This window comes from Aspergillus niger (genome assembly GCF_000002855.4).
Source record: "Aspergillus niger supercontig An04".
Lineage (NCBI taxonomy): Eukaryota > Fungi > Ascomycota > Eurotiomycetes > Eurotiales > Aspergillaceae > Aspergillus > Aspergillus niger.
Genome location: NT_166539.1, coordinates 2097855 through 2122562, shown reverse-complemented (window position 1 = coordinate 2122562; position 24708 = coordinate 2097855). Strand labels below are relative to the sequence as shown.

At 50.1% G+C, this 24708-nt stretch overlaps 10 protein-coding genes across 10 annotated transcripts; 5 read left to right on the top strand and 5 right to left on the bottom strand.

The window, feature by feature from the left end:
• Positions 1–160: 160 nt before the first annotated feature.
• An04g08720 (uncharacterized protein) lies at positions 161–1817 on the bottom strand (the record flags this gene model as incomplete). The annotated part of the gene is made up of 9 exons (XM_059747727.1): positions 161–192; positions 227–412; positions 458–595; positions 648–672; positions 728–1033; positions 1092–1270; positions 1332–1576; positions 1640–1713; positions 1758–1817. The coding sequence occupies 9 exons, from the start codon at positions 1815–1817 to the stop codon at positions 161–163; spliced, it is 1245 nt and encodes a 414-aa protein (XP_059600672.1).
• A 295-nt stretch (positions 1818–2112) lies between these two features.
• Positions 2113–3493, top strand: An04g08710 (uncharacterized protein; the record flags this gene model as incomplete). The annotated part of the gene is made up of 3 exons (XM_001402192.1): positions 2113–2614; positions 2665–2779; positions 2836–3493. 3 exons carry the CDS (start codon positions 2113–2115, stop codon positions 3491–3493), a joined length of 1275 nt encoding a protein of 424 aa, XP_001402229.1.
• A 77-nt stretch (positions 3494–3570) lies between these two features.
• On the bottom strand, positions 3571–5242 carry An04g08700 (uncharacterized protein; the record flags this gene model as incomplete). The annotated part of the gene is made up of 4 exons (XM_059747726.1): positions 3571–4521; positions 4589–4807; positions 4883–5129; positions 5196–5242. The coding sequence occupies 4 exons, from the start codon at positions 5240–5242 to the stop codon at positions 3571–3573; spliced, it is 1464 nt and encodes a 487-aa protein (XP_059600671.1).
• A 1158-nt stretch (positions 5243–6400) lies between these two features.
• On the bottom strand, positions 6401–8671 carry An04g08690 (uncharacterized protein; the record flags this gene model as incomplete). Its single annotated transcript, XM_059747725.1, has 2 exons — positions 6401–7548; positions 7600–8671. The coding sequence occupies 2 exons, from the start codon at positions 8669–8671 to the stop codon at positions 6401–6403; spliced, it is 2220 nt and encodes a 739-aa protein (XP_059600670.1).
• Positions 8672–9576: 905 nt separating this feature from the next.
• On the top strand, positions 9577–11273 carry An04g08680 (uncharacterized protein; the record flags this gene model as incomplete). Its single annotated transcript, XM_001402189.3, has 3 exons — positions 9577–10375; positions 10422–10967; positions 11026–11273. The coding sequence occupies 3 exons, from the start codon at positions 9577–9579 to the stop codon at positions 11271–11273; spliced, it is 1593 nt and encodes a 530-aa protein (XP_001402226.3).
• A 249-nt stretch (positions 11274–11522) lies between these two features.
• Positions 11523–13408, top strand: An04g08670 (uncharacterized protein; the record flags this gene model as incomplete). Its single annotated transcript, XM_059747724.1, has 3 exons — positions 11523–11678; positions 11736–12404; positions 12455–13408. 3 exons carry the CDS (start codon positions 11523–11525, stop codon positions 13406–13408), a joined length of 1779 nt encoding a protein of 592 aa, XP_059600669.1.
• Positions 13409–14757: 1349 nt separating this feature from the next.
• Positions 14758–15863, top strand: An04g08660 (uncharacterized protein; the record flags this gene model as incomplete). The annotated part of the gene is made up of 2 exons (XM_059747723.1): positions 14758–15135; positions 15345–15863. The coding sequence occupies 2 exons, from the start codon at positions 14758–14760 to the stop codon at positions 15861–15863; spliced, it is 897 nt and encodes a 298-aa protein (XP_059600668.1).
• A 355-nt stretch (positions 15864–16218) lies between these two features.
• An04g08650 (uncharacterized protein) lies at positions 16219–17136 on the bottom strand (the record flags this gene model as incomplete). The annotated part of the gene is made up of 1 exon (XM_001402186.1): positions 16219–17136. The coding sequence occupies one exon, from the start codon at positions 17134–17136 to the stop codon at positions 16219–16221; it is 918 nt and encodes a 305-aa protein (XP_001402223.1).
• Positions 17137–18008: 872 nt separating this feature from the next.
• On the bottom strand, positions 18009–19817 carry An04g08640 (uncharacterized protein; the record flags this gene model as incomplete). Its single annotated transcript, XM_059747722.1, has 5 exons — positions 18009–18699; positions 18738–18828; positions 18882–19247; positions 19304–19679; positions 19791–19817. 5 exons carry the CDS (start codon positions 19815–19817, stop codon positions 18009–18011), a joined length of 1551 nt encoding a protein of 516 aa, XP_059600667.1.
• Positions 19818–20801: 984 nt separating this feature from the next.
• An04g08630 (uncharacterized protein) lies at positions 20802–21785 on the top strand (the record flags this gene model as incomplete). The annotated part of the gene is made up of 1 exon (XM_059747721.1): positions 20802–21785. One exon carries the CDS (start codon positions 20802–20804, stop codon positions 21783–21785), a length of 984 nt encoding a protein of 327 aa, XP_059600666.1.
• Between the last annotated feature and the right edge of the window lie 2923 nt (positions 21786–24708).

The following is a 24708-nucleotide window of genomic DNA, read 5'->3' as shown; positions in this document are numbered from 1 at the left end:
TTCAAGAGCCACGACAGTTGTTCACTTCTTTGAGAAGAAGGACATAATGCTGCCTTGTCCTGGTTTCGCTGCTGGTTTGCCCTTGGGCGCGCTCACAGCGGGCTTCTTCTTAGGAGGCGGTGCTGGCTCGTCTTCTGAGAATGACTCCCAGCTTGGCTCCTCAACGGTCACTTAGCACCAACCAGTCAGCTGCTGTTGATATCCAGGTAGCACCGGATGATCTTACCCAGATAGCCCTCATCGTCCTTGACTGTCTTCTTCTTCATGACTTGGCGCCTGCCCCTGCGACGACCGCCCTTAACCGTGACTTCTTCCTTGAGCTCAGCTTGTTTCGGCCGCGGCGGCTCGTCGATAGGCTTAGACTCTTCCGGTGAGGGTGCAGCGTCAGGCATTTCTTCGTCTTCGTCTTCGTCTGGTACCAGTCAGCAAAGTTAACGATAACAGGGAGGTAACATACCATCATCTTCCATCATCTTTCTGAGCCTTTCTTCACGCTCTTTCCGCGACTCACGTGTACCGGCGGACGCGGACTTCCCTGAGTCCCGGAAAAGCTCCTCAGGTTCCTCATCCCCGTCCGATGCATCGTCTAGAACCACTGCTACTCATTAGTGTCGTGTCAAAGGCCAAGATAGACGGTAAACACTCACCATCTTCAGCACCACTGGGTTCGGCCTGGTTGATCGTCAGTCACTCAATACCAAGCCAATTAGGGTAAAGTCAAACTGACCGATTCGGCAGCAGAAGTGGCCGGCGTGGTTGAATCCTCTATTTTCTGCTTCGGCTTGGCCTTTGCAAAGGAGCTAAATATACTGCCCTTTTGCTTCGGAGGAGCTGTCTTCTCAGTCGGTTTAGTAGACGCCGGTGTTTCCTCGCGTTTAGTCGTCGGCTCTGGCTTCGCAGCCTCGGCTTCAGTTTCTTTCTTTAGTTGTGGTGTCTCTTCATTCTTGATAGGACGCTTAGCTGGAATGGTCGTCTTGGGAGGAGCTGGAGCCTGAGCGGGGGCTGGAACGGGAGGGCGGCCCCCGGTTCTTCTCTGCAGCACAAATTGCATTAGAATCAGAGATGTATGTAAGCGCAAGGGCACGTCTTACCCGGACATTGTTGCCCTGGATCATGCCCCAAGATTTGCCGTATTCTAGAGGATCCTCCTGAGCATGCTTGGCAATCATTTCACTCGCGACATCTGTCAAGACATTGAGATCCTGGAGTACCGCTGGCTGAAGGCTGTAGACGTATATCGATGAGACTGATTGGAAGGTCGTCTTGGCATCTACAGGCTGTGTTAGCAGGCTCCATCCTTTGTGCAACATCGTGGAAGCAATTTCATGTACCCTCCAAGTCTTCCTCTCGCACAAGCACAACCGAGGACATGGCGATCTCATCCGTAGCGACGTCCTGATTCGGCATCGAACTGCTAATGTAGGGACTGCTCTGGGGAATTCCATCAAAGCTGTCCTGAGCGCCATTTGTTGTGGAAGGAGTCTCGGGCGCTTTCTGAACTCCCGTAATAATATAAGTCGCATTGACGCTGTTTGGCTTCTTGCTGTTTTCGTTACGGTGAAAATCGAAGAGCATCCTTTCAAATACCAATCAGAGTGTTTCCTGTGTAAAAACACATGTAGTTCGCATATAGACATACTGCTTGGCCAGGGTACTATGAACCCGAAGGGCTCGACCTAAGGACCGGTAGGTGACCTGTAGTATGCGCCGAAGCTGTGAGTGGATATCTAGCTTGCAGCACAATAGACGTCACTCACCGTGCGTCGCTCATTGAGGACATTCTCAGCAAGGTACCTCTTGTAATCAGCAACAGCCATGATGACAGCAGCCTCTTGATCGTGTGCGAAAAACGGCGTTGTTCAAAGCAACATGCGATGCGGAGTAGAATATGGACGACGCGTTCTGGAAGCACTTTACGCGTATCAGTCAGCGGGTCTTGGCACCGCAGCCATTCTCCGATCCATCACAATAACCAATTATGGTGATCGCCAACTGCCATTTAGTGTCCATTACAGCCTTAGAAACTCCTCTCACTCCGCCTTTGTTCCCTAGACCTGTCCGTATATCCGATGATACCTCGATAGTCGCCGCAGCTTTCACACACCCACCCCTATGGACCAGACCTTCGACCTCCCCGACTCGACCGATTGGCTTACAACGCCACTGTCACTCGTCGCGCCTCTCGAATCCGCCCTCCGTTGCCAGGTCTGTAAGGACTTCTTCGATAACCCGGTGATTACTTCGTGCAGCCATACATTCTGCTCACTTTGCATTCGGCGGTGTCTAAGCACAGAAGGCAAATGCCCCGCGTGCCGCAGCTCGGATCAGGAATTGAAGTTGCGGCGCAACTGGGCTGTTCAGGAACTGGTTGAGGCGTTCCAGAATGCTAGACCCAATGTTTTAGATCTGGCGAGGAAGGCTGCTGCGCGGGGGAGTGATACTGAGGAGGGAGAGTCGGAGGAACCCGCACCGAAGAAGCGAAAGGTCGAGGCTGTAGATGGGCCTGCTGCGGAGGGCGTCAGGACTCGATCGCAAACTCGGGGAATTGGCTCTCAGGAAGATCCTGTTGCGATTGAGGTGATTGAGGATAGTAATGATGATGAATATGTTCCAGGTGTGTATGCTCATCGGCACAGTTGCGCCGCATGCTAATCGCCACTGAAGACGACGGACTGGTCGCGTGCCCAATCTGCAACCGGAGGATGAAGAATGAAGCGGTGTTTCGACACTTGGATACATGCACTGGAGAGCCCGCGCCGCCCAAACAAATGAATTTTGGGTAAGATATGTCTTTTGGAGCGTGTCTACATGTGTGCTTCTAACTCGGAATTATAGATCGTTACAACCCATGCCACAACCGTCGCAGAGAGCAAAAGACGCCCTGAATAAAACACCAGAACGACTGCCCATTATAAACTATTCTCTATTGAAAGATAATGTGCTCCGAAAGAAGTTAAAAGATTTGGGTATACCGAACACGGGCCCGAGGCCCCTTCTGCAACGACGTCACACAGAGTGGATGAATTTGTGGAATGCCAACTGCGACTCCAAAACGCCAAAGTCCAAAAGGGAATTGCTGAGAGAACTGGATATCTGGGAACGCACGCAAGGCGGCCAAGCGCAACTATCAGGGGACGTCACAGATACTGTCATGCGCAAAGACTTTGATGCGGCGGCGTGGTCAACGAGTCATGACGATGACTTCAAGCGGCTCATTGCCAATGCGCGAAAAAAGAGCGAAGCGCAGGTGCGCACCACGATACCACAAGAACCTGTAGGCACAAATCAGGCAACCGACCAGCTTGCCAGTCCGACAACGTATCAGCCTTCGAGTGTGCCTGTTGTTGAGCATACCGAAGCCATGCATGCGACGGAAGATGCCCACCCTCCGGAGAAGTTGACTGTAGATGACAAAACCGTTATTGTCCCTGAGGTCCAAGCGCAGACACTACAGGGCTCAGTTGATAGCCAGATGACCAATGCGCAAAATTAATTGCACTTGGTGTATGTGCCTAGAATATGCGGATTGCGCAGGTTCCCAGGCCATGGAGGATTGTTCATCGTCTTGCGCTAAGCAGTGGTATTGGGACCCTCCTCGACCGACATCCGAGACAGGCGGTCCTCCAATTCCGATTCCACGGCTCGCTCTGCTGCTGCTCTGCGAGCGGCTTCCTGAGCGCCCTGCTGGAGACTGTCAAGTTCGGCAAGCTTCTTGCGAGTCTCTTCTGCCTCCTTCTCTTCCATTTCCTCCCGCTCCTTGTTCTCCAATTCCTGCAGCTCGTCGTCGATCTCAGTCTCATCAATCTGTGGACCAGCCTCGTTCATGATGTTTCCGACCTCGTCCACCTTGGACATCTCATCACGCAGCTCTTGCACCACATCTTCGACCCTCTCCGCACCGCCGATCTGAGTATGCAAGCCTCGAAGGGCTCCTGTGCTTGCCTCCATGACCTTCACGAATTGCACTTGATCCGTAGCCTGCTCGATTTTGGAATATACCTCCTCAAGCTGCATCAGAGTATCCAGTCTCTGTTTCAGATTATGCTCCGCAAGCTTCTTAGAGCGCACAGCCGAGAGCGCCGAAACGCGGTTCTTGTTTTGCAGCGCCATTTTGGCAGTTGAATTCAGTTCAGTGATTTTGTTCTCCAGATTCTCCACCTGCTTGGTCATAGTCGCCATGAGCGTTTTGATAGAGGCGACGGCGGTATCTTGCTCTGTGATATCTTTTGGAGCGTCACTGGTTCTGAATTTGATAGTCTGCAGCATAGTTAGCGCCTTGCATGGGATAGATAAAAAGCGCAAATATATGAATGAGATAATACATGCCTTCCCATCATACGCAATAGCACCGCTATCACGCGACATATACAGTAAAAGCACATCCATATCCGCGTCCGACAGGAGACTCCTTTCATCCAGAACACCAGCGAATTCACTCACGAAGCTCTCCTTCGAGTAGACCAAGTCAGTCTTCGACGGACTATTCCCCGTAGCGTGCTTAACTACGCGGTCTGCAGCCTCCTATAAACATACCTCATTAGCCTTACCCACACCAACCATCAATGGAAATCCAAACCAATCTACCTACCTTCAGATTCTCTACCAAAACCAACTCCTGAGGCTGTAATCTCGGCGTCGCCTCCTCAGATCCAATCACAGCCCCTTTCAACTGCTTCATCCCCCAGCTCATCACAGCCCATGGGCTCAACACAGATGTATCAATCCCCCACTGCGGCTTACGCAAGCTCGCCGGGTTAGTTCGATAAAGGTGCAGCGGCACCATGGTTCGATTCCTTGTCGCTTCATCCTGTATCACATCAGAGCCACAATTAGTCAATATGAACGCCGCATTTTCTCATGTATCCTTTTCATTGTGACGTACGAAAACTGCTCCCAGCGCAACAGGTCGTCCACACTCCGGGATCTCCAGATCACGTAGCAAGGATTCATCAGCTCTGAGAATCAAGTGGTTCGCTTTGCCCTTCGAGGCAGGCCCATGTGGAGCGATGTAGCCGTGCTTTGCGGCGGAGGTTAGGGCATGTGCCCAGGCTGTGATGTTGGTGGTGTATCCCTCGGGGTTGGTCTTGCGGTGGATGGGGAAGTCGGAGTAGAGGGAGGGGAGGCGGTTTCTATTGTGTGAAGGTATGTTAGTAAGAACAATTCAAGAGTGGGGACAGAACTGAGGCTGGACGGACTTTCTGAAGGAGTCCTGCGAGAGGATATATTGAAGGAGGGTCGTCATTGTGGTTGTTGTGGTGAGTGGTAGATGAGTATGTAGAGTGAGACAGTAAGAAAAGGGATGTAGATATGTCTATAATGTGGTCTATAATCAGTATTCGCAATACAGGAAGTGTACACCTCGTCGGTGTAGGCTGGATAGCCCCCGTGCGTGCGTGGTGCTACTGAGGTAGTATCGGGATGACTATCTGATGTCAATAAATGGGCCACTTCGTCCTTAGCGCTGGTTGTCGGGGAAGGTCGCCTTATCGATAAGATTGTATCACGTGAGTTGGTCTTCTCCGACGGGCTCAGCGATGATTTTCTGCCACCGCCTAAACGTACAGTTTTCCGGCCGTTGCTTTTAAGGACTGTATATTCCAAAATCCGCTTAAATCCGAGATTTTAACAGCGTGTTGGTGTTTGTTCATATTTATTAGTAAATTTCTGATTTACTAGAATAGCAGCAAATCAAAGTTCTTTATCAAAATATTAAAAAATATTAAAAGTAATATTATTATTAGTAAAATAAAATTAAATTAAATAACTTGGTCTAAATCATAAAGCCATAACATAAGCTACATTAATTACAGCTACTGGTACTAAGTATTCAAAACCTTGAAAACCGTGCATAAATAAAACTGTAGATGTTGTAAGGAGCTTGAGCAGAGGGTTCTGCGTTTTGATTGCAAATTGAAATAAAGGCTGCAGAGAATACAAATAATAATAAACTAGGTACTAATAATCAGAAACTAATATTATTTAATCTAGGGAATGCCATATCAGGACCTCCTACTAATAATGGTAATAAGAAATTACCGAATCCTCATCTTAAAATAGCATAGAAAGGTAAAAGATATTTAGGTCAAGATTCTTCTAATGATAGAAATTCTTCTAATAATAGAAGAGATTCTAATGATAGAAGACCTAACATAATTTCTATTGATATTAACATTAATATGATATTTTTTCTATTTAAAACAAAACCGAGGTTCGTTAGGTTCTGCCGCTTTGAGCGGTCTGCGAGGCGGTAAGAGTCTACCATCACAGTACTACGGATATGTTTAGGACTACAGTTAAGTGATGAATGCAACTTAAGCGTAAACACGTAGAGAAACATTAATTGACACATGTCTATTATATTTGTATGAACCTATGCGCCCGTCGCACCATAATTGCGTCCCTAAGCTCGTTCGAAGTCGTCATTGGCTGCATTGTCATCATCTCTCGTGCCTTGCGCCGGACCAAGACCGCCCGAGTCCAATGGATTCGAGATCAAAGACTTGCGATTCATGCGTCGGTCCAGCTTCTCGCTGATTTCTTCCGTGCCCAGTGCTTCAGCAGTGGCTGCCTCATCCCTCGTATCTAGCCCCCGGGCTTCAAGGTACTCGACCTTGACAGCGTGTCGCAGGTTGTCAACAAATGTCTGCATCTCGGGCATCGGAAATCCTCCATCACTATCCAATACATCTGCATATAGCCGCTCCGCCTCCTCGAGAGCTGCCGATGCTAGTGATGGCTTTCCCAGACGAAGCCACGTATCGGCGGCAAATACACTCCACATTCCAGCTTTCCTACGTCGAGAGCCCCATTTCATTCCGCTCACCGGTGATCTCGCCGCATAGCATGCCGACACACGCTCACTGAATAGGCCCTGACCGATAGATCCCACTAGCCCAAGGTCCATGGCCCGCATGGCCCATCGAGCGGCGCTTTCCACTGCCGAACCCCCGCGAGACTTCAACAACTCCATAGCTAACGTTAGGCAACGAAGTGCATTAGGTGCGTCCGAGCACCTTGTAAGATACGAATAACATGCCGTGTCGAACATCTGATCGATTCCGTCGAGCTTGACCTTGGTCCCCATTGCGGCAGGGTTAAGAAGCATGCTGACGGCACACATCTCGTAGGCACCCGCATGATATTTCCAAGCCTTGTCGTTCGCATAGTCCGACCGAAGAAGCTCGTACGTAGATGCTGACAACTTCCAGTCGCGGAGCATGAACGCGAAATCAGCCATTTTGCGCAGCAGAGCTTCAGGCGTGTCTGGTCTATAATAACCGTGGGCGACATCGTAGTTTCCGCTAGCCCCTCCCGATGTAAGACTGGAACGAGAGCCAGTTCCGAATCCGGCCCATCTCCGTGACATTGACATGAATCGACCACTGATACCACGCCTACGGGAGGCCACCTGGTCATTCCAGACAGCGACTCGGTTTTCCATGAATGGTATTACGGACTGCGCAACTAGCTCTCGAATAAAGGCTTTGATTGCCATAATATCGGAGTCGAAAAGGTAAAGACCATTAGTATCCAGGTCAACCAAAGGCTCTGTTGTTCGTTAGTGCTTGCGGGAATGTAAATGCAGGGGTCTAGTCGTACCAGCTCCACCCGAAAGTCGCTCTGGAGGCGAGAGCCACTCGCACTCAGGAACTCGGACACTATCATCATCGGTAACTACGCACTGATTGCTGCGCAGCCTCAACAAGTGACAATGCAACCCGAAATGACGCTTCATTTGGTCGTAAAGCTTGGTTGATTCGGCAATATCATCCCGATCCTCGTCATGCACGAGCACGTAGTACCGGAGGTATTCAGGGTGACACCAGTCTGGCAACCTCCGAGGCCCATTGCTCGTATCCGCATACAGTTGCCTGAGAGTTTCAAGCGGGGCAGTATTGCGTGAGCTAATAGCAATGACGCTGGCCACTGGATGTCGAAAGGTTTCATGCGGCGTTGCCGAAGATATCGACAGAAGGTGTCGAAGATATACTTTGTATAAAGGGGATGTTGTAGGAAAACTCAAGAAATTTATGGGCCGCATTGATCCGCCCAGCGGATCATCTGTCGAGCCCAATTGCTTCTCCAAGACTTCTTCCACCTGTGCCAGGGAGGGGCTTCGCCCTGAGTTCGAGTTGGTAGGGGGCGAGATGTTGCTGGCCAAGTTCACGAAGCGAACCCCGTAGTCTTCCCAGCCACGACTCGACCCCACGCTGTCCCTAATGACCAACTTGCCTGGTACATTCTCGCCGAAAGGGCGAATCAATTCCCAGAACCCACCAGCGAAGCCTTTCTGTCGCACCAACTCATCGGTGTCCGCTGATGCGTATACCCCAACCACGGGGGAGAACGAGCGTATGATTAAAGATCGAATTTCCTCTGCGCCATCGAAACGACCTTCTACCGGCGATCCCAGGGATGATCGAGCTAATTGTGGAGTCGACGATCGGAAAGAAGGAGCACGAGGTGATGCGGACCTAATCGGAAGTTCTGCCGTCGTGGCCGTCAGGGGCGGGGTCGGGGATCGGATCCTCGAGTCTACCAGGTCTGCATCAAGGGCCGGTGACGAGTCGCGGCGCTGATTTGGATATCTCGACTTGGATGCGACACGTGGTACGCCGGGCGAGAATGACGGCGGAGGCTTGACCGGAGCCGCATCTCCGGGCGATGTCATGGACTCCGAGTGGCGTGAGATGCGCTGTTAACAAGAATAGAAATGACCCTAGAGCCCATGGACCGGGTGGGGAGTGATCCCACAGGAGAGAGATAGAGATAGGGGTGATGTGGTGAGGTTTGAAGCGGATTGTCAGGAGAAACGGAATGACGGGAGGAATCCGGCAATGTTGTAGGGATGCGTTGAAGCCAAGTCACCGCGGGCGAATCCCAGAGCGCAAGTCGGGCGAACAGCTCCGTTGGGCTAATGCGTCCCTCGCGGCAGCTAATGTCGGGGGGCAGGAAGATGGTGATGCACTCTTTTGACCACTGCTTTTCGGGATATATAGATACTGAAGTAAATCAGGAAAGCAGACTGGTTTACCAGTAGGCTGCCATCGAACGGAGAGCTGCGACCAGCTTCATTGTTAATGGATTGAGTTGTTGACAGCCCGGAAGGCGGTGATGATCCTCCACTTGATCTGCCGGGCAATTAATTGTTCAGGCGCTGCTGTTGATCCCCTCCACTCTCCCTGCGATGCGCTCTGCTTCTAACTGTGACACAAGGCTGACCCTTTCATGAGTCATTAGAGTACAATCACTCGTCAGCCCATTTGACTCATCCTGGGATGGCTGCTACCCATGCTCAGAACATCCCTCTTCTTCCTGCCTCTCAAGCGCCGCCTACTCCGCCTGACCGTCCCTCTCTCTCCGCCAACTGATGGTTCCGCCGCGACTGAATCTCTTTTTCTTCGCAGAATTTCCCCGTTGATACCCCGTGCTTGTATTCATACCCTCAGGTCTACATCTGTACCGCACAGCTCTTCCATGAGCCGTCGGAGATCCTCCAGCCTCTCCCCTCAGCGAACGAACAAAAGGCGACGCATACCTGAAGCTGCCCCGCATCAGGGCGCTGCAGGAGACACCATGGCTCAATCCGCGGACACCCTTCCCATCATTAGACTTACCCCTCTCGAATCGACATTAAAATCGCTCTTACTCGATGTTGCGAAATACATACATGAAAAGAATGTTGCAGAAGGACGCCGCGATGCGGAGCCCACGGTTCTGCGATTTACCGGAGGATGGGTGCGGGACAAGCTGTTAGGGGTGGGCAGTAATGATGTTGACGTCGGTATTAACAATATGACGGGGTATCAGTTTGGTTTGCTCCTCAAGGAGTATATGGATAGACCAGAAAACTTGGAGAAGTACAGACAAGAGCAGCCCAATGGAGAGTTGAAGCATGCGATTGCTAGCCTACATAAAATCGAGGCGAACCCAGAGAAGTCCAAACACCTGGAGACAGTCACAACAAGAATATTCGGCTTGGATATTGATTTGGTGAATCTACGGAAGGAGACTTACTCGGAAGATAGCAGAAATCCACAGATGGAATTTGGAACAGCCCAGGAAGACGCGATGCGTCGCGATGCGACGATCAATGCGCTTTTCTATAACTTAAACGAATCTATAGTCGAGGATTTCACTGGACGAGGTCTGGAGGATATGAAGAAGGAGATTATCCGTACCCCGATGGAACCATATCAAACCTTTCAGGACGATCCACTGCGTGTGCTACGCTTGATTCGGTTTGCCAGCCGATTGGGTTACAATATTGAAAGGGAGACCCAGGAGGCAATGCGAAATGAACTTATTGGGGAGGCTCTCAAGCTGAAGATCAGCAGAGAACGGGTGGGTAAGGAGATAGAGAAGATGCTTCAAGGTGTGTAGCGTCCAAGTGAGGATTGATTGTTGCTTACAGTTTCTAGGTCCTGATCCCCGCGGTGCACTGCAATTCATTGATAGTCTTGGGCTGTACCCGACTATCTTTGCCAATCATCAGGATGATGCGCAAGCAGATACCTCATCATGGGCACTTGCATACAATGCGCTGGAGAAAATTCTGAAAGACGAAACCAACGCAGCTACTGTAAATGTTCGCCAATTCCTCATACGCGACAAACTCGAATCATACTACGCATGGGTGATTGCAGCATTTGCTCCGTGGTCAAGTATCCCGTCCCGCGTTGCGAGGGGACCCAAGGCGAAACCTCTCCCGGCACGGACCGCAGAAGTAGCCCGAGACAGCCTGCGAGCTGATAACAAAACCATCGCCGTCATCGGTGATGCGGCACACAACTGGCAGGCCATCACCGATGTCAAGAACTCTGTCCTCGAGGGACGCATGGATGGCACTGCAGCAGAGGCGCGGCAGCAGGTCGGACTGCACATTCGCTCGTGGAAGAAGGATTGGAGGCTCTGTATACTCCTTTCCATTCTCCAAGAAATTATGCGTGGCGGCGAGTTTACTAGCGGTAAGGATTTTTCCGTGCCCGTTGTCCTTAAAAGGAACTGATGCTTACATGATGGCAGTGCTGCAATCGTACGACCGGTTCCTCTCCTACATCAAAGAGCAAGATCTACAGGATGCATTTGAGCTGAAGCCCCTCGCCAACGGCGGAGAGATTGTGAAGGCTCTTGGTTGCAAGACTGGTCCCTGGATGTCGAAAGCTTTGGATATGTCGATCAAATGGCAGCTGTTGCACCCGGAGGTTACCGACAAGGAAAAGGTGCTGGAAGAGCTATCCCGTAGAAAAGAAGAGCTAGGCATCGCTACATAGTAATAGAAATTAACATGGCTGCTTCTTGGATGATGATTTCCTTTTTACCTACTGTAACTGGTCCAATAATCTCTAGATGCCTGATTGGGACACTGTAGGGCCATTGTTCGGTTCCCGTCTCTTACCGCTCGGTAAATTTGCCCGACGGCGATGGATCTCCGACTAAACTGCCCCAATCTAACTTTCTATGGACATTTTGTTCTCCGCCCCGCGAACATCATTCTTAAGTAGATAGTGGGGTAATTGGGCATGTCAGTGGAAGACCTACGAACGGCGGCGCGTGAGTGCCTACGCCGCGGTGATGCGCGCATCCCAGACTCGATGCTGGACAAGCTCGTCGTCCCTGGAGAATTGAGGCGTTTATGGGACACCGTCTCAGCCCACGAGGACACAGACAATGCAGCTGTAAGATACGCTGCTTTTTTGATACTCCGAGAGAAGGAAATTAACTGGTCACTTCAGGCATCTGAAAACCTGTTTCTTGCTCGGGAGTTCCTGAGACTTCGAAACTCTGAGGAATTATCCGAGTCCGATACCGCGGCAGCAAACCACATCTATGCCTGGGCGAGTCGGCATGCCCTTCCATCTGCAGTGTATGCGGAATCGATTGAAGAGCCCAGTGGTGAGCTGACACCTCATTCCCCTCACGAATTCAAATATGTTGACCCGCTTGTAGAACAGAGGAAAGCTCTTATGCATGAAGATAAGCTGAGATTATCACTATCAATCTCCGTGATTGCAGCCTTGGGCTCTCTGTTTCCGATGCATAAAGCAGTAGATGTGCCAAACATCGTTCTCGCACTGGCAAGCTTCACCTCCGAAGCCGACCCATGGACGACAAACGAGTCACGCACAGCGTCAACTGCATTTCTTGAGAGGTTTCGCACAACATCACCCTCGACACCAGATGCATCGTTCTGGGTTGTCCTTGAAACAATCCTCAAGGACAAAATCCGACCTCTTTTCACAAGATCCAGAAATCCTGCTATCACAGCAGCGGGTCGCAAGGACATGCACCCCATCCCACTTCCTAGATTTGATACCAGCATTCTTGACCCCGAGTCGAAACCATGGCGATCGTCAGACGTCTACGCGACGACCGTCTTTTCCTGGATCGTAACACAATATCAGGTAAATTATCTCTCAAAGTACCCTATTCCCTCATCTTTAACAGGTTCCAGGCAAACGACATCAGCCGTCTAGAATCCCACTTCCCTCTCCTCGTCCCACCAATTCTCGCCTTAATTGACGATGAGACCAACCCCCACAAAGCCGACGGCTGCACACTTCTCACCCACCTTCTACACCCCATTCAGCAAGCCAAATCAGATATACTTAAACGCACCAACCTCTCCTCTGTCTTCATCGACGCCATCAAACCCTGCCTCCTCTCCCTACCCACCATAACCCCCGAAGCCGATTCCATCCGTCTCCTAGGCACAGCTTATCCAACTCTCTTCTTACTTCTTAAAACTAGCTACTTACCAAAGGATAAACAAACCTACACCGCCGAGCTAACGAAAGTCCTTCGCGAGAACCTCATATCCTCCTTCCACCACATTAGCACCATGACTCCCTCCAGTGGGACGCAATCTACACTATCCTCGTTCCCGCATCCGAGATTATCTACTCTTTTGTTGAACAAAATACACGACATTCTCTTCGATCTCACGGTTCACACAACAAAATACCTACAGGAAATAATTCCGCTCATCTACAGTACACTGTCTAATCCCTTCGGGACAGCCTATTCACCTCTCCTATTGGCGGGAGTGGCTGTTACCAGGGCCGTGATTCTGAATGCACACCCGAGGATTTGGCGTTGGAGAGGGGAGATTCTGGGTGCCGTGGCGGCATGCTGGATCAATGTGGCGGATGAAGAGGTCGCAGAGCGAGGGAAAGAGGGCGAAAAGGAAGACTTGACTAAACTGAAGATGCAGCTAAAGGGCGTGGTCTATTTGCTGAGAATGGCTTTGCAGAACCCAGATGAGGAGGTTGCCGAGGATGAAGGGGCGATTGAAGCGAAGGAGGGGTTCGCGAAGGAGATGGAACAGTTGGTTGGTGCTGATGAGGCATTGAGGGAATTGCTGCTTGGGAAAGTAGATGGGAAGGATGGAAGATATTTCGGTGCTTAATTCCAGTTGGGAACAGCCTCAATTGAGTTGCTGGATAATATTGGTCAGGGTTTATGAAGGATTCCCTAACAAGTACAGTAGTCCAGAACTGGGCCCTTAGTGGTAGCTTATAGTAATGGCAAACATGAGTCCAATTACATTGATATCATTCTATTACTCTTATAAGCGAATCATTACGATCCCGTCGTCAATAGCCCTTGTGTCCGCCAGCGTACCTTGTCTCATAAGTAAATGCCAACGAAAAAGATGCGAGGGAGAAGACCGCGGAAATATCTCGGCCTGCCAGTCTCATCGGGGATAGACGAGTCCAAGGAAAGACAGAAAAACGTCTATATCCTCCAATATCATTTCTCACGATCTCCTGAGGCTGGCTACCATTCTAGGTGAGAGCTACTAAGTCTCCAAATGAGACTCCGTCCATCCGTCTCAGGAAAGGGTAAGATGTAAGTGAAGGGTAAAAGACTGATACAAAATCATAGTGTGAACTCTACATAGAGCCACTAGGAGCTCAAGGTGAGACGTAGAGCAATTGTCGTCTGTGGCAGGAGCAACTGTGCATGTGAATCCTGATTTCCAGTCTCAGGCCTTGACCACTCCACTACTGCTGGATTCATTGTTATTCCTGGGCCCCGTGCTCAATTATCTGTGGAATTCCGCTGAACCCAAACCTAAACCTCAAAGAAGCTCGATGTATAGTCTTGAATAATTTGCTTTTCCGTGATTTGATTCAACTCATCGAATAGTATCTCGTCATATGTGATCTCGAAGAAATGGCTTTCATCTTATATATACTTGATAGCTTCAGATCTGTATATCAGACTGTCCAGGGGACGTTGTCCATAAGTCGTTATAGCCGGACACCACCGGAACCTTCGCCAGCTCTCCTGCCATTAAGTAAACTCCCCTGATGAACACCATCCTGAACATCTAGATAGATCATACATACAGTCCAGTCAGTCACTACCTTTGTCTTGGAATTCGGCCTTGGTATAAATTTGGACTCGAGTCCAAGTGTTACACTCGGTACAACAGGAAATCGCATCGTATATGGTTTCCAGAACTGACTTTACCCAGAACCACTGATACATCATCTCAGCATATAGAACCACTATGACATTCACTGCAGTCCCACTTGCTACCATAATACATTGCCCTACAATCAGCCCCGATGCTGCTAGCAAGTAACACACTCCTTACCATAATCATGCCTCTTCTATATCTTTCATCATCGAGACCCTCCCTCTCCTCTACCAACTCAACTTCCCCCCTTCCATCAATCTCATATCTCCTTTCTTGAAGAAACACAGAAACATTACCAAATGCAAGAACCACAACAACCAGCACCAATCATGTTCCGCATCTTTAACTATCCCCAACCTCAACCTCATCTCTCAACCTCACCACCAACCCACCACAATCCTAGTCCAATCCCCGACATCCGGGTCGAAATCCCCTCAGAGCGTACTAAAAACCCCCCTTCCCCAATTCCTACTCAAACCAATCAACTAATCAAACCCAGGCCTCCCTGGTATCACCTACGACGACCTCCCCCTCCTCGGCGCACGCCCCAGCTCTTCAATGCTCGAGTACCATCAACTGCCCGCCCTCAGACACTTAGACTGGCGCATCGACGACGAAACCGGCGAGCCCCTCCGCCGCCCGCTCAAGGACGTCGTATCATTGACTGCGGCGTTCGCGCAGACTCGGGGATGCGAGCCGTTGGAGCCGTGCGTTCATTGCCGGGTGGGTAAGAGCGTGTGGAAGACGTGCGTGGTGGGGTTCGATACGAGGGAGGGGATGGGTGTGCATGGCGCTTGTGCGGCGTGTCGGTTTAGTAGGAGGGGGTGTAGTCTTAGTAAGTACTTATTCATGTTTTTTCTCGGGAGGTGTGGAAGCTGATTATTATGTGTCTGTGTGTGCTGTGCCAGATACGCAGCTTGAAGAACCTGAGACACCGAGTCGGGTGAAGGATGAGATTGAGAGTGAAGGCGGAGCTGGAGCAGGACCTATGACTCCGCCGCCGTTTGGTTCCAGAAGGTATTTGACTGCTGTGCCTGTTGCTGCCGCTGCTGGTCGTGGTCGCGGTCGTGGTGGTAGTCGGAGACGAGGGAGCAGATTTACTCGGCAGAGGCCGTATAATCTGAGACCGAGGATTGCGACACTGACTCCTAGCAGAAGCGACATGGGCTATAACAGTCATTTAGAGCGTGGTTCGGAGCGGCGAATCAAATCAGAAAAAAGCGATCTGCTCACCTCCTCACCCGGTACTTCTCGTCTTGATGGGAGTATTCTTCCCTTTCCGCTGGGACCAGAGACGATTGATGACTTGCCGTTCCTGAGACAGGCTGTTACAGAGATGGAGATGCATTTGGGGATTTTGAGGAGGAGGGTGAGGCAGTTAGAGGATCGGGAGAGAGTGAGGAATAATAGTATTGATCCATGGGAGTTGGTGTGATCTGAAGAGTGTCAGGACGTTCTGATTTATGTTGTTGATGGCTTGGTATCTGGGATGATGGTGCTGGAGTTATGGTGCATGGATTGGTTGAGATAGAGTTGGGCGTTTGTGTACACTGCTAGTGGTGTTTTTAGCACAGTGTCGAGGAGGGATGGTTTGAAGGTCTATGGAAGTTAGCATTCGATGGAAAGAAACTGTGATTTATCGAAAAGGCGTGTTTATGGAAGTGATGAAGAGGGCATACCAAGCACCACGAGGCTACATCAAGTATCTATAAGGAATTGAAAAGGAGACAAAGCACTACATCTGACATGATACGGCCGTAAAATTCTATAATCATTATATACAAAGGCTTTTATGAGCCACGAGACGAAGTATACACCTTCTGAGGGTGCAGAAAGCCACCAGGGCCATGTACATGGGGCTCCAGCCTCGGTCTCAATCCCTCCGAAGACGAAGGCAGCATATCAAAGCCCTGCGTACTCAGTGACTCCTGAGTGTTGACCTTCTTGACAACATTCACCAGTCGACCCAGGATAGCGTACTCCAGCTTCAGCTTAATGCTATAAGCGACGGGCTTGAACATGACCTGCAAGGCATAGTAGCCCGCATACTGAATGCCGACGACGGCAACATCAAGGATCAAGACCAGGATATTGATCCCGATCAGCTGCGCCAGGATACGACGATGTCGGTCTTCAGGTCGAAGTCGTAGCAGTTTCGCTGCCTCCCATACATACAGACCCGACAGGAGACCTTCTTGGAGACAGAAGCCGACGAGCTGGATCCGCTCCATGATATTGTACCCGTAATTGAAGAGTTCCCACTGCGTGGAAACGGTGCCGTATAAGAGAACGGTTATGGGGATTTGGAGGAGGATGTCGTCCAGGATGATTAGACGGAGAAGATAGCGAAGGGTTGTGGGGTCCTGGAGAACCAGATGGAGACGGGACCAGAGCACGAGTGAGTGGCCGGTTATCATGCCGCACCAGCCGACCATGATAAGAGTGGTGGAACCGTAGGGGGATATTTGGGGTCGGGAGAAGAGGAGAATATACCCGACGCACTGCGGGACGATGCTTAGGGAGGCAACGAGAAGGGACCAGAAGTAAAGGCTCCCTCGGCGTTTGAAGGTCGAGAGACAGAGAATGACGAGTTCAATGGCATTATAGCAGGCGATGGCGGCAAAGGCCGTGAAGACGTGGACTTGGTGGGAGTCTCGGTATATGTCGGGAAGAAGGCGCCCTGAAGGGGTGTCGCGTTTGAGGAGCATGGGTGAGGGGAACACATGGTTGACAAGATGGGCATGTCATGGTGAGGGGGGGGAGGGGTTTAGTGGGTTATTTATTCAAAGTCGCCCAGGGTCGCCACCCACAGGGTCCAAGAAGAAGACGATCTGGACGTGGATGCGAGGACAATGTGGCCAACAAGGCCGCTCAGGCCTCCGATTTGCTCCCCATGGCCAGGATGGCGCAAGTGGGAACATATGCAGGGGAGAGTGCGGATGCGGAGAAAGACTGAAGGATCGCTGAATGAAGCACGATTAAGGATATGAACGGCAGAGGATCGCCTCACTGGCATCAGGGGGTTCCTGAAGCAAGGGCATTATTAGCTCATGGATACGAGGTCTACGCGTGGTCGAGCATCTGACGGAGAAGTTAGCCGATCGACTATCGAAGTTTGCTGACAGGGACAAACCGGGGGAACACGCGGGAGGTCGATCACTTGCGGATATTAAACTAGCCCACTACAAGGTGGATCTTGATTCAATAGTAGATCCATATCCTCATCAGCGACTTGCCCGCCCTCCACAGTGTATTTCGTCAGCGCTGTTCTGGAAGCCTGTGCATTGACCACTTGGGCTGCTTCCCCCCGGGAGGCGAGAAGTGGCGCCCCATTGTCGGGGTCATACCTCACTCACCACTTTTTGTCAAAAGAAGATTGTTGATCTGATCTGTCCGCCGGTGAATGTTAATGTTCTTAATTTGACAATTGCGGAATCTAAACCATCTTTGGAAACTGTGAATTATCATTTCAGCGCCCTGGGCAGTAGGTAGCCCTGTAAGATAGGCGCTAAATAGTGTGATATGTCATGGGTATTGTGGGAGGACTCCTTTATCCAGACAAATAGACTAAAGAGGGATCCTAGATATCGAATGGCCATATGGATCTAAGTGTCTCTTCGTCCTTCACAGGCTCATAAGGATCATCAATGTCTGGATTAGTCAATACAGCCTGCAGCATTCCCCCAAACATCTCATGATGCGCTGTCTGCGCCGCCTCCCAGTCACTCGTTGGCACCCAGCCATCAGTGGCAGTGTTGAGCAAGCCTGCCAGATCATAACGCAGGTTATGCGCTGCCTCGAAAAGTCTATACTTCTTCTGATGATCTGCGAGTTCAGGCGGTGGAGGTAATGCGTAAGGACATCGCCCTGCAAACCCTAGCCTTCCCCAATTTCGAGATGTGTCAAGTAAGTCGTGGTGTAGTGCCACAGCGCCATCCTTCCATGTCCTGTAACTGTAGCGAAATGGTCGAAATAGGTTTTGGTCCATCAATCTCGGTTTTGAGAGTGTGGGTATGAGAAATTGGGCGCAGACATCAAATGCTCTGGTGCAGACCTCGTTCTCCGTTGCAAAGTCAGGAATCTCATCCGCATACCAAAATGCTGGCTCGATGCTAGCATCTTGCCAGTCAATGATACCAGTTATCACAGAAGGATCATCCTCTGAAACAAAATGTTCCTCTTGTGGAGGTCCGGGTGGAACAACACCGGTGTTGCACACTCTCTTATCCGAGAATCCTGAGACATACATCTCAATAGAGTTCGTGTATGAGCTAGAAGGATTTTATGTGTTTCGACTGAGCCGTGATACATCGGCCGCATTCTCCTTCCTAGATCAACAGTGGGAAGCCTCGACAGACCAGCATCAACAAGGCCATCACAGTACTGCTGAAGATTGATCCCTACCCCTGGTTAGTCATAAGTCATGACATAGACTTTGGCTTGAGTAACTTACAGGGCCCCCGGTTTGGGTTAAGATCTTGTGAAGCTGTAAAGTTCCAGTATCTGGTCTCGCAATGTGGCCCGATACAGAAGTCTCCATCAAGCGGATGCCTATTGTCAGGGCATACGGGACTGTGTATAGAATACAGACTCCCAAAGCACGGAAACTGCAGGTCAACCACTTCTTTAAGCTTCCGGTAGATTGCGTCTATGCATTTGACACGCTGCTTATCAGACATTTCATGCCATTTCTTATGCAATTGAACACCATTTGCATGCTCCATGATGATGTATTCGCTGCCAATGGGATTATTGATGCTCGTGGCATCGTCACTCCAGTCAAGAATTCTGGGTATAGGAACTGTAGTATTGGCTTGCACTGAAGGAGAGTGCATGTTTAGCTAGTGAAGCAAGCTTATGATAGCAAGGGCTTACAGTATTTAGTAGTAGCGATCTCAGAGCTGGTGGTTAGCCGCGATGGACCAGCCAGCGCGAATGGGAGTTTCGCCACCAGTCGTGTATCATTATCAAGCTCAAAGACAAAGACTCTATTGAAGCCCCCTTCAATCTTCTGACAGTCTATGATGGAACTTGCCTTGGGCGACAGATCAAGGATCTTGCGACAGAGGGCATCAAAGTCAAACTTGATGTAACGAGAGGCTCGCTCTTCCTTGTCGTCACGAAGCCAGTGTCCGCTAGTGTAATTATAGGGATCGTAACCCATGCGCACACCATTGAAATTGGAATGATTATGAGCGGGGGCAATTGGGAAGGCGTCACAAGCTGAGGTGGAGTACACTGCGTGATTTATCTGGAATATTCCAGTGGCCAATAAGTGAAGACTTAATGGTTCATGCGGCCATCTTAAATATTTCATTGAGAGAGAGGAAGGCGATGATCGACGCGTGGCGCGAGCACGTACCAACGTTCGGGCCCATTGCTGTGTCATCTTGCTAGGAGCTGAGCAGAAAATGAAGGAGGTACAAATTAAAGAACCATTATAATTACCGACGCGTACAATGAATGATCATTGACTACTGTATATACAGGTCTTGATGCCAGGGGGGGAGAACGTAACAGGAGCAGCGGAGACGCCAGTGGAGCGCGCGGCCGGCCCCGCCTACGGAAGCCTATCCGGCCGGCCAAGATGAGGACTATATTGACAGGCAAAGGCTTCAGTTCACTGATAGCTGTAGAATCAATTTATCCGTTGGCAGTCATGGCTAGAGTCCTTTCAGGCACTCAACTGTGCCTCTTGAATTCAATGTCGCCTCGTAGAGCATGACGGTGGAAGAAGGCCTAGCTCCATCGTAGTTATGAGAAATGATGCAAGCGTATCCGACGTAGATCACAAACTATAACCATCCGCCTGAATGGACGTCGGAGAGCATCCCAATAAAAAAAGGCCGAATTTTAATGTCTTCCCCGGCCCGGTGAATCCAAGCCATGTCAAATGATGAATATATTTCTGTTCGACCCTGCTCGTTGGTAGTAGTGCTACCCATCCAGCCAGCCGCAAGGACCCTAGTCCACATTATTATAGTGTCAAGCAATATGCGTATGCATGTGAAGTCCAGGAGTAGTGAGTGTCAGTAATCCCACAGTTCCGAGCATCTGGGATAACATACCCCGCTCGATAAGGTAGTACTTTCCGTAGCCTTGATAGAGTGCCTGGTAGTAAGCAAGGGTGCTCGCTTTGCTCCTTATCGGTGTCCTACCGACAGCATCATGCATCCTGATAGGCACACTCCTCCGATCGGACTCAACGTGGTGGCCTGCCTTGAAGACACGTTAATAGTCCACCCCATCCTCCCAGGCTGCCTTGCGGCCCGGCCCCCCCTTTGGGGTATCCCTGACTTCTCGGTCATCATCACTATTAAAAATTACGACCTCTCGTTCTAGTATCGGCCCTTACACCTTAGCCTACTGCATCATGGCATCCATGAACCAAGTTCTTACTGAATATGCCACTCGCCGCGCGACACTAGAAGCCAGTAAAAACCCCTACGCCAAGGGAATCGCCTGGGTTGAAGGGCAACTCGTCCCCCTCAGGGAGGCCCGCATCCCCCTAATTGATCAAGGCTTTTTACGCAGTGATTTAACCTACGATGTCATCTCCGTCTGGGATGGCTGGTTCTTTCGCCTAGATGACCACCTTTCCCGACTTGAATTGGCCTGCGCGAAATCGCGTCTCAAGTTGCCCATTTCCCGCGATGAAGTGAAACAATCCCTGGTTAGGATGGTCGCTCAAAGTGGTATTCGAGATGCATATGTGGCTTTGATTGTGACGCGGGGATTGCAGAGTGTTCGCGGTGCCAAGCCGGAGGACTTGGTGAACAACCTGTACATGTTTGTACAACCCTATGTATGGGTAATGGAACCAGAGGTCCAACGGGTCGGTGGAAGTGCTGTTGTTACTCGAACTGTTCGTCGGGTGCCCCCAGGAGCTATTTATCCTACTGTAAAGAACCTACAATGGGGTGACCTGACCCGAGGTATGCTCGAGGCCGCCGATCGAGGCTCCATGTACCCGTTCCTGACGGATGGAGATGGCCATCTCACCGAGGGGTCCGGATACAATATCGTTCTAATCAAGGCCGGTGCCATTTATACGCCTGATCGCGGCGTGCTGCATGGTGTCACCAGGACAAGTGTCATTGATGTTGCACGAGCTTGTGGTATCCAAGTTCATCTCGAAGCTGTGCCGGTGGAGTTGGTATATCAGTGTGATGAGATATTCATGTGCACAACAGCAGGTGGAATCATGCCCATCACTGAGCTGGATGGCAAGCCTGTAAATGGGGGGCGGATTGGTCCGATCACGAAGAAGATCTGGGACGGGTATTGGGGTATGCATTATGATCCAGCCTACAGCTTCGCAGTTAGTTATGATGACGGATCAAAAGCAAAGCTCTGAGTGTAGAGAAGTGGCAAAGGCTGAGATTCGGATGTTGCATACCCGTAACAAGGGTGACTATCTGGCACCCTTCTGTCGTGGTCTTGTAGATCCCTGTGAAGCCTCGGCCTCCGTGTGTCTATAGTAGATAAGAATTCCACTCCTGGCATGATATAGTCATTTTCAATGATCAAACATTGTCCCGACCGAGGATCTGGAAAAGTCCCCAGGGAGGCGATGACTGCTTGAGACGACCGAGCCAGCTGTAAATCACTACCATTGCTTGTCTCCGGGATAGATATAATAACTTTTCAGGGATTCCATGTCAACAGTTTGTGATGAGAATTAATAGTATGATAATGCTCGCCCAGCAAAAGAAACGGACTCAAGTAGATCGATCCAGAATCTTTGGATATCCGAGCGGGAAAGACGGAAGACGGCGCTCACCCATTATGACTCCAAAGCTATTGACTCGATATACTTGCTATAGCGACTCATGTGAGGACACATTGACTAGACAAATCAGAGCACATCCACATTGAATATTACCATGATAATCAGACAACTCCAAAGGAGGGCCCTGGTCCATCCAGACTTAATCTGGTCTCGTATATGTTGAAGGAAAGGAACCGGTAGTTATCGGGAAAGATGACGAGGCCAGTAAGAGCTAAGAAGGTTTCTTTGTTTGCCCACAACAGTGTTTGGCCAGCTGCTCGCTTGCCTCATGTCATTCCCGGATTAGTGCTATTTTTCCTATTAATAACTCACTTCCTCTCCCCTTAACGAATCAACCGACTATTTCCTACCGTCTTTACCATTCCAAACATTGAAGGCTTAGAGGTGGCAGGTCTGGCTAATAATGCGATTGGCAAGCACCGTGGAGCCTCGCCAATTGTCCGATACTATATATTATCATACTATAGAGTATAAGAGGTAGTAGTTTCCCAACTATACTATTGCTTAAGTGTCCATGTTTCTCAGCAGTGACTCCGTTGGGCGGTAGCAGGATTGCTAGGTATCTATGTCAGTATCAAGATTGTTCCTCTAATTCTCGCTTAAAAATAGGGAATTCATCCCAACTCGCATCTCGTTTGTTCCGACTGCCCTCTTTGCCGTTGTCCATGAACGATCCGCATAGCTGACCAGAAAGGCATGGGGGAAACCGCACATTGAAAAAAATAATGTGACACGGTTCCGAATCTGGTATATATGAATTCAACTAAGCCAGGATATAAAGATCACGAATACGCTAGTAGCTGTCTGTTTAGTCCCAAGATACTGCGTGTGTCATATTCCGGATGGCGGAGATGGAGGGAGTAAAACAAGGAGGAAGTGGAAAGAGACGACAAGAGCAGGTGACTTTAGTTTCTCGTCCTCGCCTCCCTCCTTTCCGCTCTATCAACTCACTTGTCCCTCGACTCATTTCCCACGTCATATCATCCTGTGCATGGATTAGAAATTGAATTATTCCTTTCCCGTTTACCTTCATCAACAGGGATGAACAAAGTCCGAAATTGCTGACCATTCCGGCCGAACGTGAACACGAATCAACATCGGGAAAGACTATAAGAGAGATATTATAGTGCGTTCTTTTGTCGCCCTGCCAGAATCCCGTGGAAGAAAACGGTAGACGGTCTGTCAAAAGCAAGAAACGCGTATCCCTTGACGACTTGATGTGTGAAGATTTCAGGATTCTCTGCAAGGAGAATCATCACTAGAGCGTGTTGGTCGTCTGTCTTGATGATTATCCGGTCCGCCTTTTCCTTTGCCTTTTTTTTTTTTTTTTTTTTTTTTTTTGGTTCCGCTTCTTCGTGGTGCCTTTTTTCTTTTTCTCTTCGCGCAAGACATACATAAGCGCGGCACTAGGACTAGTTTGCGTGGCCTAAGGCGCTGGATCGCTTGCTGACAGGGTCTCTGTCGTTTCTTAAGCTTGCCTCTGCGAAGCTGTACGCCGTCTGTTGATGAACCGGCTTAGACGCATCAGATGGAAATATCATGGAATTGTCCAGCAGGGATACTGGGCAACTCTCATACCCCATAGTATTGCATTCGCGACTGACCATGCAGCTGCTGTCCATCCCCAGCTTCGATCGCACCAACCGGAAAGCGAAGCATCACCACCGCTTTTCGAGCCTGTCGCACGACGCTAAAACCGCCGATCCCTGCAAGATCCCCAACTGCCTGAGAGGGGGTGTCTGCCCTCGCCCCTTTAGGACCCCAATGAATCCCGCCCTCAACGAGCCTGCATTTGCTCGAGCCATAATCACACAGGCCTAGGCAGCCAGGACACGTCGGGAGCCTTCTGTCCGGTAATCGCTGTGTACCGAAATACCGAGGAGCGTGGTGAGAGACATTGGTTTTGCTCAATTGATTACTCGCGCGGTACGGAGTAGACTATTTTCTTTCTGTTTTGGATGGGGTGATAGGTCACAAGGATACTCTGGTGCAACGTCCGTTATCGCATCATCATCCGTTTGGTCTGGTTGTTGCGACCTCCATCACAACCCCCTGCACCAAAGGTGGAGAGCGGGAACATAACGACCAGGAAAGAGCCAGGAGGACCAAACCCCGGCGAGCGTTCAGCTGAGGTACGGAAGAACGGAGTGCGCCTCTGCCTTATCCGCGCGGTCACAAATAAAAAGGCGGACAGCCGACAGGGCCCTAGCATGAAATCTGACAGGCCGGCATGAAATTAGCGTTCAAGAAGCCACGGGTCTAGGATCATTCGGAACCAAGACAGGTCGGAATAAGGTGCACAAAAGTCTCCCGCCAAAGCGATGGTCTCTGAACATCGTCATTATCCTGGTGTAAGCCACCACTCAAAAGTGTCTCTATGATCCCTTACTAGCCGGAGCTACAAGTCCAATTCAGAGACCCCCCGAGTTTTAATGAGTGTCACAATAGACTTTGTTCGCCCATCAGCGATTTAGCAACCTGCGTCCTG